Below are 12,329 nucleotides of genomic sequence, written 5' to 3'. Positions count from 1 at the left end.
TTGACCACATACCAGGATCACAGAAACAAGTCTAACCAAAAGCATTTTCACGTGGTCACATTGGTGGAGTCTGTAATGCTGGTGATATCTCTGGGCCCTGAGTATATAGATTTGGTAGTCTCATAATTTAGTAAATTGGTGGATGTCGGAATATTTTAGATAGATTATTAAGTGGTTTTTCCCTTTAAAGGAAATCTGTTGGCAGGTTTTTTGTTATGTAATCCAAGAGCAGCATGATGTAGGGGTCAGAGATCCTGATTCCAGTTAGGTGTCCCTTACTGGCTGTGTTTTGATGTTTCAATAAAATTAGTGTTTTATCAGCTGGAGATGATCACTGCCAGACTAGGTGTCTCATAAGTCCTGGTCCAACCCAGCCTCCACCACTGAGGAGCAGCTCAGTTCCTATACAGTGTACACAGAAAGCAGCCTATCAGTGGTGTGATTGGGGTTTTGCACAGAAAGCTCCCAATCAGTGGTGTGGGTGGGGTTATACAGAACTCAGCATTCTGAGCTCTGCTAGATCTGCAGCAGAGAACTGTGATTGTATCACAACTGCTGCACCCAGTATAAACTAAGTGACACATCTCTGGAATCAGGGTCTCTGCCTCTACATCATTCTGCTGTCATGTTACATAGAAAAAACTGCTGACGGATTGCCTTTAAAACAGCCAACTAGAGTCTTGGTCCTCTGCTGCTTGAAGTACCTGTTCACACTTCTGCACTGGCTTTCTCTTGTACTTTGGTTTTGCTCTAATTTTGGCTTCTTTTTTATTCTAGTAGCGGGAAACTATTGGCAGATTTCTCTCTTGTTGCTATTTTGGGCTTTTTTATGTCATCATGGAAAAATAGTCCAAATTCTTTCCATGACCCGGATTGCTGAATAATTCAGAAACTTCTTCCATATAACATATGAACAAATGTTAGACACAGAATTATTTTTCTTTTGGGAAAATATATCTGCTTCCTTTGTTCAGATTGTACATCCACAGAACTAAGAAACTTCAATAACCAGGACCCCAAGAAACTATTAAAGGGCTGTTTCTTTCTTGTTTCCTGCCTGTTGACCAACGCTCAGAATCTACGGCCGTTCTTTCTCCCAAGACCCTCCATTCCTCCTATGCATCCTGGCGGGTGCCATCCCCTGGAGCAGTGCATGCCTGCTGTTGGTGGTGTCACCCATGTCTGCTCCTGGATTGGAGTATTGGAGGGGCATCCTGAGCCCATAAGGCCCTAAAAATAATTTAAGGAGAAACCAGGGCTGTGGAGTTGGTAAGCCAAACCTGCGACTCCGACTCCTCAATTTCCCTTACACCGACTCCACGACTCCGACTCCCACATATATTGCTTATATTTAAGTGAAAAATTTATTGTAGTACAATGTGAACATCAGACATTTAATCATTTCTATGATCAATAATCAAGATATTTAGATAGAACATAATATCTATTTATTGGAATACAACTTTAGAACACAAACTGTAATAAATTGTAAATATGTAATACACTATGTAATATCGATTACATATATACAGTACAGACCAAAAGTTTGGACACACCTTCTCATTCAAAGAGTTTTCTTTATTTTCATGACTATGAAAATTGTAGATTCATTCTGAAGGCATCAAAACTATGAATTAACACATGTGGAATTATATAATTAAAGTGTGAAACAACTGAAACTATGTCTTATATTCTAGGTTCTTCAAAGTAACCACCTTTTGCTTTGATTACTGCTTTGCACACTCTTAGCATTCTCTTGATGAGCTTCAAGAGGCAGTCACTGGAAATGGTCTTCCAACAGTCTTGAAGGAGTTCCCAGAGATGCTTAGCACTTGTTGGCCCTTTTGCCTTCACTCTGCGGTCCAGCTCACCCCAAACCATCTCGATTGGGTTCAGGTCTGGTGACTGTGGAGGCCAGGTCATCTGGCGTAGCACCTCATCACTCTCCTTCTTGGTCAAATAGCCCTTACACAACCTGGACGTGTGTTTGAGGTCATTGTCCTGTTGAAAAATAACTGATGGCCAACTAAACGCAAACCGGATGGAATAGCATGCCGCTGCAAGATGCTATGGTCGCCATGCTGGTTCAGTATGCCTGCAATTTTGAATAAATCCCCAACAGTGTCACCAGCAAAGCATCCCCACACCATCACACCTCCTCCTCCATGCTTCACAGTGGGAACCAGGCATGTAGAGTCCATCCATTCACCTTTTCTGCATCGCACAAAGACACGGTGGTTGGAACCAAAGATCTCAAATTTGGACTCATCAGACCAAAGCACAGATTTCCACTGGTCTAATGTCCATTCCTTGTGTTCTTTAGCCCAAACAAGTCTCTTCTGCTTGTTGCCTGTCCTTAGCAGTGGTTTCCTAGCAGCTATTTTACCATGAAGTCCTGCTGCACAAAGTCTCCTCTTAACAGTTGTTGTAGAGATGTGTCTGCTGCTAGAACTCTGTGTGGCATTGACCTGGTCTCTAATCTGAGCTGCTGTTAACCTGCGATTTCTGAGGCTGGTGACTCGGATGAACTTATCCTCCGCAGCAGAGGTGACTCTTGGTCCTTTCCTGGGGCGGTCCTCATGTGAGCCAGTTTCTTTGTAGCGCTTGATGGTTTTTGCCAATGCACTTGGGGACACTTTCAAAGTTTTCCCAATTTTTCGGACTGACTGACCTTCATTTCCTAAAGTAATGATGGCCACTCGTTTTTCTTTACTCAGCTGCTTTTTTCTTGCCATAATACAAATTCTAACAGTCTATTCAGTAGGACTATCAGCTGTGTATCCACCAGACTTCTGCACAACACAACTGATGGTCCCAACCTCATTTATAAGGCAAGAAATCCCACTTATTAAACCTGACAGGGCACACCTGTGAAGTGAAAACCATTTCCGGTGACTACCTCTTGAAGCTCATCAAGAGAATGCCAAGAGTGTGCAAAGCAGAAATCAAAGCAAAAGGTGGCTAACTTTGAAGAACCTAGAATATAAGACATACAGTATTTTCAGTTGTTTCACACTTTTTTGTTAATTATATGATTCCACATGTTAATTCATAGTTTTGATGCCTTCAGAGTGAATCTACAATTTTCATAGTCCTGAAAATAAGGAAAACGCTTTGATTGAGGTGTGTCCAAACTTTTGGTCTGTACTGTGTATATATATATATATATATATACACACACACACACACATACACACACACTATGACTTATCTCGGCTAAGATAAAGCCTAGATCCTCAGGCTACATTCACACTATGGGCGTAGCCAGGATCAAACCTGGGGGGGGCAGAATCTCATACTGTACACCTCAGCTGCTGCAGAACCTCATACTGCACACCCCTACACTTGAAAATAAAGCCTGCACCTTAAGAGGGCTGCATGCATTATGCGCACCCTATCTAGGCCGTGCGCAACTATGAATATAGTGTGCGCTGCGCATTTTTGGAGGTGCGCCGTGCGTGCCGAACGCAGCATGTTGCATTTTGGCGCGCACGGCGCACATTCAAAAATGCGCAGCGCACGCTATATTCATAGTTGCGCACGGCCTGCGCACCCTATGCTAAAGATAGGGTGCGCATAACGCATGCAGCCCTCTGCGCTCGGAGGAGGCGATAACAGGAAGGGGCGGGCAGGGAGCCGGCAGGGGGCGTGGCTTAGCGGCGCCGTGCGCGCGTCGTTTAAACGCTAGTGTGAAACTAGCCTAAGAACGTTGGATATCACCTTTGGGGTGTACAGAGGTGGTCACTCATTCATACGCAATCGGGTATACAGAGGTGGTCACTCATTCATATGCAATCAGGAAGGGAAAAAAACAAAAAAAAAAACACACCAATTGTGTGATGTTCCATCGCATTCTGTGCTATGGAGGTATAAGGGGGTGCATGTTGAGTGTCTGCGGGTTCAGATCATACCCACTTGGGCCTGTGTTGGCTGTAAAATGGTTAAAATGCCACCTAATTATTTGGTTCTGGCCCAATAATACAACGTTAACAAATTCCAATAATTCAAAGTCAAATGTATTCATTTATTTTTTTTAAACACGAAACTGTATTTTTTGCCTTGTCCTTCATGTACAATCTCAGGCTACAATCACGGACAGATCTTCTTCCAGGTCTTTAGAAGAACATCCTGGACACGTTCCTGGCATCACAGACCGCTCGGGGGCATTACTGCAGTCTATTAGGACATCCCCCCGCTGCTCCTGTGTAACCGAAGCACTGACGGCGCACGGTAAGGACGGGGTTAGGAGCTAAGTCTTCTCCTGCATGGTGCCCACGTCATCAAGGCTGCATACGGAGGGCACCATCCAGACGTACCACTTCTCCATTCAGCATGGGGTTCTCTACAATGCTCTGTACCAGGTGGGCATACTCATCAGGGTCACCCAGCCTGCTTGGGAAAGGCACTTGCTTAGCCAGGAATTCTCTTGCCTTTTCAGGAAGCCCGAGGAGGAGAGGGGTGGCAAACAAGCCTAAAAAAAAAAAGGAACAGATTCAGGTTATTGTGCATTGTCACTGATTGTCAGTAGGAGACCATCACACTATTATCAGTGTCTAAGGACATAATAGAACACCGGTCAAAATATGCTGCAGACACCAAGAGAGGCGACAGGCTGCGCCTGTGCAGGGGCGTGCGTGTCACAGGCAGCGTGGAAACTTCAGTGCAAGGAAGGGTAGAGAGGACTGGTGTGCAATGGCAGCCTGGGGAGATGGGAGTCATAGAAGAATACACCGGGATATATGACGTGTAACTACCCCCTAGAGACAGGAGATTAATAAGGAAGGTACCAGGGGCAATGGTCACCACTCTGATCCCAAGCGGCGCCAGATCTCGAGCGATGGGGAGAGTCATTCCTACGATTCCTCCTTTGGAAGCAGAGTACGCCGCTTGTCCAACCTAGGAATGAAAAAAGAAATATATAATTAGACAACACATTTATCTACATAGAATCGGTATAAATAAAACTGTATTTATTTTGCTTACTTATATAGCACTGTCGTATGCTACAGCGCTGTACAGACAATATCATGGTCTCTGTACTTGCAGACAATGTCTCATTCAATAGGTAATGTGATATATTAAGCATTTAATATATATAATATAGAGAGTTATTTGCAAATTGTGCATTTAAAAATTATGTTGTCTAAAGGGGGTTTTACACTAAGTGATATCGCTAGCAATATCGCTAAAACGTCACCGGTTTTGTGACATTATAGCGATATTGCTAGCGATATCGCTATGTGTGATACTTACCAACGACCGGCTCCCCCGCTGTACATCACTCATCGCCCGAGATCGGCCGGCTCCATTTCTCGTCGTCTGCTTCCTGCTGGGCTTCCTGCTGTGACGACGAGCGACGCGTGGACGCGGGCGGGAGGATGTCAGGATCGCTGTGTGTGAAAGGTGAGTATCGTGCGCTGCGTCGCTGCTGCATCGCTGTGAGATCTGCCTGTGTGAAAGCTCACTAGCGATCATTTAGAGATGCACCAGCGATCCTGACCGGGTCGGATCACTGGTCGGATCGCTGGTGCATCGCTAAATGTAAAAGGGCCTTTACACCTGAAATATCACTAGGTGGCAGCAGAAAGCACTAAAATGGATGATGGGAAGTGGGGGCAGGGCTTTGTCTCTGCACTCCTATCAGACTGCATACAGGAAGAAGAGAGGTGGGCATTCAATTCAAGGCAGGTAAGTCATTGGAGAATAGTAGGAGTATAGTGTGCAGGGAACTGAGGGAATGGAAGTTCCAGCACCTATAGTGCTGACAGAATGAGGAGCACTAATAAGATAAACCACTTACTGAAAATGAGTGGACAGCAAGTTACCGATCATAAGAATCAGCACATATTCTGTACATATTAGACTGGCAGGTGCACCTAAAGCTATTTGAACTTGTAAGATACCGGGGCAACAAGACCGTGCGCTTCTACTGGTTGTATGTAAAAAGGTTGACTTTAAAGGGAATCCGTCACCTACTTTTGGCGGGCTATTTAAATGAGGTCTGTCCGGTCCGATGTTTCCGATCTTTGCCGCCTCCCCATCCTTGGCTGCCGTCCGCAGTTTTTTCATGAATAGGAGTAGGTGTCCGCTATCTTTCGCGCGTGCGCTAAGCATTCTTGGCTCGTGCACGCGCAGTATGCTTTGCCCAACTGCGGGCAAAGCTGAAAAGCCTTACTTCGCATGCGCCGGTTAACTAGGCCCCGGAGCACAGCAAAATACTTCCGGGGCTTAGTTAACCGGCACATGCACAGTAAGGCTTTTCGGCTTTGCCCGCAGTTGGGTAAACCATACTGCGCGTGCGCGATCCAAGAATCCTTAGCGCACGCGTGAAAGATGGCGGACACCTACTCCTATTCATGGAAAAACTGCGGACGGTGGCCAAGGATGGGGAGGCGGCAAAGATCGGAAACACCGCCCATCGGACCGGACCAACCTCATTTAAATAGCCCGCCAAAAGTAGGTGACAGATTCCCTTTAAACATCAGGACTGATAGCAAAGTTGCTTCAGTTATGTTAGATGCATTGGCGTTATAAAGATTGGTTGCAAAAGTATACAGACCCCCCCAAACCCCCAAAACTTTATATTGTGTATGAAAGCCTAATGCATGGAGGCGCTAACATTTTCTGATTAGGGTCCTGACCTGCCCATCAAACGCGGCAATGCTGGCTGTGTTCACTATGACTCCTCTGTGCCCATCCTTGTCTGGCTCGTTCTTCATCATTTCTCCTGTCGCCAGACGAATAACATTGAACGTGCCGGCGATGTTCACCTGAGACAGAGAAATGCAGACTATCATTTTATAAATAAAGCTGTTTTGTTTTTGTTTTTTATTAGTGGGTCCCCTCCAAAAAAAAGCTGATCAGTGGAGATTCCACTGCTGTGACTTCAATGGATCAGGTGTAATCTGTGGGAAAACTTAACATCAAGTGTTTATAGATCCTGCAGCACCCCCACAGGGGAGAGATAGCATTACAGATAGAAATCAAAGAGGGATCCACTTAATGCACACAGACCAGGGCAGGCTGGGAGTTGTAGTTTTTCAGGCTATTATTCTTGGCTTACATTGATGACTTTCTGGAACTCCTCCAGGTTGTGCGGCTTCTGTTTACTTTTGTTGTAGGTTTTCATAGCGACGGCGATCCCGGCACAGTTCACCACGACATTGACTCCGCCAAACTTTGAGCGCGCCAATTCCAGGGCGTTGTTCACGTCCGCCTCGGAGGTCACCTACGTTCAACCATGAAGGAAACAGTCAGGAGAGTGCAGGATGTAATTTACTGTTCTCAGCCACTTCTAGGGAAGAAGAGCAACACTTGCCCCCCTGATCGTTATCAGCAGAGCTGTGAGCTGGGGGAAGAGTGAGGAGGAGTATTAGCAAGGAGGGTCCAAAAATTAGCCACAGTATTCGGATAGAAGGCTTCAGGGGCGAACTAGATAACTGATGGGTTATTTTCGCCTGCATAAGACACCCCCATTGCTGCCATATTAGTAGCCTAGGCCGTGTTTTTAGGAGATCGGTACTAGGACAATATACTGCAGTAATAAAACCATCACAGCTTCAAGACCCCAGGGGGACAAAAAAAAAAATAGTAACCAGTAAACAAATGTTCAATTCACCCCCTTTTCCACGCCAAAAATAAATAAATTCAAAAATAAAATAAAAATAATATTCAATATTGCCACAGCTATAAAAGTATAGGGGGTCCTGTTGCCTGTCACTCGTCATCCTGCTCACAGCAGCGTCACCTGCCCAGAAACCTGTATAGGACATAACTCTATGCCAGGCGACACCTGATGACCTGTAGATTGGAGGGGTCCTGGTAAGCGTGACTTGGAGGATGGGATAGGAGCCACCTCCCTTTGATATTGCCCAAGGTCGTGGTTCCAGGACCAGATCCCCACCTGTTCCTAGAATGAAGGATCCAGACCCCATTTATCACCTGCAGAGACCTCCAGCACAGACCTATAGCAGTGACGGTGTGGATCTGAGCTGGACGGTGCGGAGTGCAGGGGGATCATTGTTATCCAGACCCACTTACATCTGTAGGAGCAAAGTCACACTTCTCTCCAAGAGACTGGGCAACGTTTTTCCCATCAGAGGTGGGTAAATCTAGAATGACGGCACTGGCTCCTTGTCGGATTAACCGTTCCACCGTGGCCCGGCCAAGACCCGAGGCTCCACCGGTGACAACGCCAACCAGACCCTGTATGGGAGGAAAAATAAGTACTTAAAGGGGTTGTTCACTTAATTTTTGGTGTTTTCATAGAAATGAATAGAAAGCGCAGGAATCAGAGTCCTGTTATCAAGATAGATAGGGGTCTGAGTGATGAAAAGTAATATCCCACCAATGCCATAAATGTCCCCAAGAGCATTATGGCATCTAAAACAATGTTACAGGTCATGTTTTCAGTAAATGTTAGCCTTGACAGTTGGCAAAGTCAGTCATGTTTGACAATTGTGAAGGATCTGTATGGTGCTCCTTCAATACCCCCCCAGCTTCCTTCACTAACCCCCCCCAGCCTCCTTCACTAGCCTCCCCCCCAGCTTCCTTCACTAGCCTCCCCCCCAGCTTCCTTCACTAGCCTCCCCCCCAGCTTCCTTCACTAGCCTCCCCCCCAGCTTCCTTCACTAACCCCCCCCAGCCTCCTTCACTAGCCTCCCCCCCAGCTTCCTTCAATAGCCTCCCCCCCAGCTTCCTTCAATAGCCTCCCCCCCAGCTTCCTTCAATAGCCTCCCCCCCAGCTTCCTTCAATAGCCTCCCCCCCAGCTTCCTTCAATAGCCTCCCCCCAGCTTCCTTCAATAGCCTCCCCCCAGCTTCCTTCAATAGCCTCCCCCCCACAGCTTCCTTCACTAGCCTCCCACAGCTTCCTTCACTAGCCTCCCCCACAGCTTCCTTCACTAGCCTCCCCCCATAGCTTCCTTCACGAGCCTCCCCCCATAGCTTCCTTCACGAGCCTCCCCCACCATAGCTTCCTTCACTAGCCTCCCCCCATAGCTTCCTTCACTAGCCTCCCCCCATAGCTTCCTTCACTAGCCTCCCCCCCCATAAATAAATAAATCTTTATTTTTATATAGCGCTAACATATTCCGCAGCGCTTTACAGTTTGCACACATCATCATCACTGTCCCCGATGGGGCTCACAATCTAAATTCCCTATTAGTATGTGTTTAGAATGTGGTAGGAAACCGGAGTGCCCGGAGGAAACCCACGCAAACACGGGGAGAACATACAAACTCCTTGCAGATGTTGTCCTTGATGGGATTCGAACCCAAGACCCCAGTGCTGCAAGGCTGCAGTGCTAACCACTGAGCCACCATAGCTTCCTTCACTGCCCTCCCCCCATAGCTCCCTTCACTAGCCTCCCCCCCATAGCTTCCTTCACTAGCCTCCCCCCCATAGCTTCCTTCACTAGCCTCCCCCCCCATAGCTTCCTTCACTAGCCTCCCCCCCCATAGCTTCCTTCACTAGCCTCCCCCCCCATAGCTTCCTTCACTAGCCTCCCCCCCATAGCTTCCTTCACTAGCCTCCCCCCCATAGCTTCCTTCACTAGCCTCCCTCCCATAGCTTCCTTCACTAGCCTCCCCCCCATAGCTTCCTTCACTAGCCTCCCCCCCATAGCTTCCTTCACTAGCCTCCCCCCCATAGCTTCCTTCACTGGCTTCCCCCCATAGCTTCCTTCACTAGCCTCCCCCCATAGCTTCCTTCACTAGCCTCCCCCCATAGCTTCCTTCACTGGCTTCCCCCCATAGCTTCCTTCACTGGCTTCCCCCCATAGCTTCCTTCACTAGCCTCCCCCCATAGCTTCCTTCACTAGCCTCCCCCCCATAGCTTCCTTCACTAGCCTCCCCCCCATAGCTTCCTTCACTAGCCTCCCCCCCATAGCTTCCTTCACTAGCCTCCCCCCATAGCTTCCTTCACTAGCCTCCCCCCATAGCTTCCTTCACTAGCCTCCCCCCATAGCTTCCTTCACTAGCCTCCCCCCATAGCTTCCTTCACTAGCCTCCCCCCCAGCTTCCTTCACTAGCCTCCCCCCATAGCTTCCTTCACTAGCCTCCCCCCATAGCTTCCTTCACTAGCCTCCCCCCCCAGCTTCCTCCCCCCAGCTATGGAGATACCGATGCCTACACAGTAGTAGAGGCCACTACATCCTCTCTGCAGAGGGCGCCCTACGGAGGGAGGCAGCGTCTAGTACCCAGTGATCCCCCAACCCCAAGGGGCAGCAATGTGACCTGACAGGTGGGGTACACAGCCTCCTTACACGGTTGACACAGACCCTCAATTGGGTTAGTTATCTAACCCCTTAGATGTTACCTCTAATAGTGTGATGTAGCATTAAAGGGGTTTTTCACTAAGGCCAACTCAAGTCCACACACCCCACCTATTATGGGCAGTAAGACCACCTGCTTTGGAGGACGCGATGTGATCCTCTGTGGTCCCTGTCTGGCTTTACTGATGGGACGTAATCTCAGCACATTGGGGGGCAGTGGTGTTACGTGGGCACAGGGAAGATTGCCCAGGAATTACAATTTTTAGGATACAAAAGGTAATAAAAATATGTTAGTGAACCCATTAGCCGGATGCCCTGGATCCTCGGGTGAGCGACACGTGTCAGTATAACGCCAATACCGGGGTATCCTGTGGCAGAACGGGAGCCAAGATGTCCCCGTCCGATGCAGGCAGCACAATGACACCCCTACAGGGGGAGGAGAGGACAGTCCCTCAGATTAGCTATTACCTTTACTGTCTGCAGGGGGCACTATGACTTTTGGAGGGTTCAGCATTATCTAAGGGACTATTAATATGTTATTAAAGGGGGCACTCAGAGGGCAATGCTGCCAGATTGGGGGCAGGTGACCTATGGAGGGCAGAGCACTAGGTCTGGAGGCTCCTGGCTCCATCACCACCTATTACCTACACGGTAGCTATGGCCTCTGCCTGCTGCAGCTCAGCCTGTGCACCTATGACCCGGCCACACGTGCTGCACAGCATCGGTCTGCAGCCTGTGGCTCGGTGCATGCTGGGAGTTGTAGTCGTGCCTGTGCACGCTATCTCACCCGTCACCTTCCACCTGCCACTGACCCACCTTCAAGCTCCTCAAATTCGCCATGATGCCCCGAAACCCTGAGCAGTCAGCACTCAGCCAATCACCTATCAGCAGACTGTAAAACTTCACCAATCAGAATGGCGAGTTACACAGAGGGCGTGAACTTCTCATCCAGTGATATCGGCGGTGTAGTAGGAAGTCAGCCAATAGCAGGGAAGCTCTCCTGCAGCGAACCGTTAAAGGCATAACATTACCTTTTAGGCGAGTTATTAAACTTGTACGGTCTTAAAGGCAAAGCGGATGTAATGGAGAAGAGCTCTGACTACACGGTGCATGCGCAGTGCAGCTCAGGCTACAGAGCAAAAGGGAACGGGATATGCGTCTGAGCTGCCAACACTGCCACACTTTACTGTGCAGCAGTTTGGATTCATCTCCATGATATCACTTGGCCACTGTGTGGCGCTAATAACGCGGTGGTATTCTCTGGGCATGGTATGGTACCTATACAACCAGTGCATTATTATTTTGGCAGTGTATAACACCAATACCGATGCAATAAGTGGCGGTATAATCTGGACACTATATGGCGGTGATATAACCCATGTGTTGGTGTTATTTGGGCGTGGCATGTACCCACTAATACCTATACACTAAGTGACAGTATTATATTGGCACCATATCTCCATCTAAACCTTCAGCCTGGTAAGTTCAGCACCTCCTCACCTCACCCCCTAGCTGTCGGTGTCCCTCAAGATTCAATTCTAGGGCCCCTGCTCCTCTCCATTTACACCTTTGGCCTGGGACAGCTCATAGAATCTCATGGCTTTCAGTATCACCTCTATGCTGATGACACACAGATCTACATCTCTGGACCAGATATCACCTCCCTACTAACCAGAATCCCAAAATGTCTGTCTGCTATTTCAGCCTTCTTCTCCGCTAGATTTCTAAAACTTAATATGGACAAAACAGAATTAATCATCTTTCCCCATCTCACATGACCCCCCCAACGGACCAATCCATTACAGTAAATGGCTGCCCACTCTCTCCAGTCCCACAAGCTCGCTGCCTCGGGGTAATCCTTGACGCTGAGCTCTCCTTCAAACCACATATCCAAGCCCTTTCCACTTCCTGCCGACTTCAACTCAAAAATATTTCACGGATCCGTACATTCCTCAACCAAGAATCTGCAAAAACCCTAGTCCATGCCCTCATCATCTCCCGCCTTGACTACTGCAACCTCCTGCTCTGTTGCCTCCCCTCTAACACTCTTGCACCCCT

At 48.0% G+C, this 12,329-nt stretch overlaps 1 protein-coding gene across 1 annotated transcript; it reads right to left on the bottom strand.

Annotated features, from left to right (window-relative positions):
• Positions 1–4,003: 4,003 nt before the first annotated feature.
• HSD17B10 (hydroxysteroid 17-beta dehydrogenase 10) lies at positions 4,004–11,235 on the bottom strand. The gene is made up of 6 exons (XM_073590890.1): positions 11,088–11,235; positions 8,041–8,205; positions 7,064–7,228; positions 6,642–6,770; positions 4,788–4,896; positions 4,004–4,471 (listed from the first exon to the last, which is right to left on the bottom strand). The coding sequence occupies exons 1-6, from the start codon at positions 11,109–11,111 to the stop codon at positions 4,281–4,283; spliced, it is 783 nt and encodes a 260-aa protein (XP_073446991.1). The 5' UTR covers positions 11,112–11,235; the 3' UTR covers positions 4,004–4,280.
• Between the last annotated feature and the right edge of the window lie 1,094 nt (positions 11,236–12,329).

Source organism: Dendrobates tinctorius, unplaced genomic scaffold (assembly GCF_039654945.1).
Source record: "Dendrobates tinctorius isolate UK_male_01 unplaced genomic scaffold, ASM3965494v1 ptg000120l, whole genome shotgun sequence".
Classification (NCBI taxonomy): Eukaryota; Metazoa; Chordata; class Amphibia; order Anura; family Dendrobatidae; genus Dendrobates; species Dendrobates tinctorius.
Note: the sequence above shows the minus strand (reverse complement) of the source record. Positions and strands in the feature narration are given on the sequence as shown.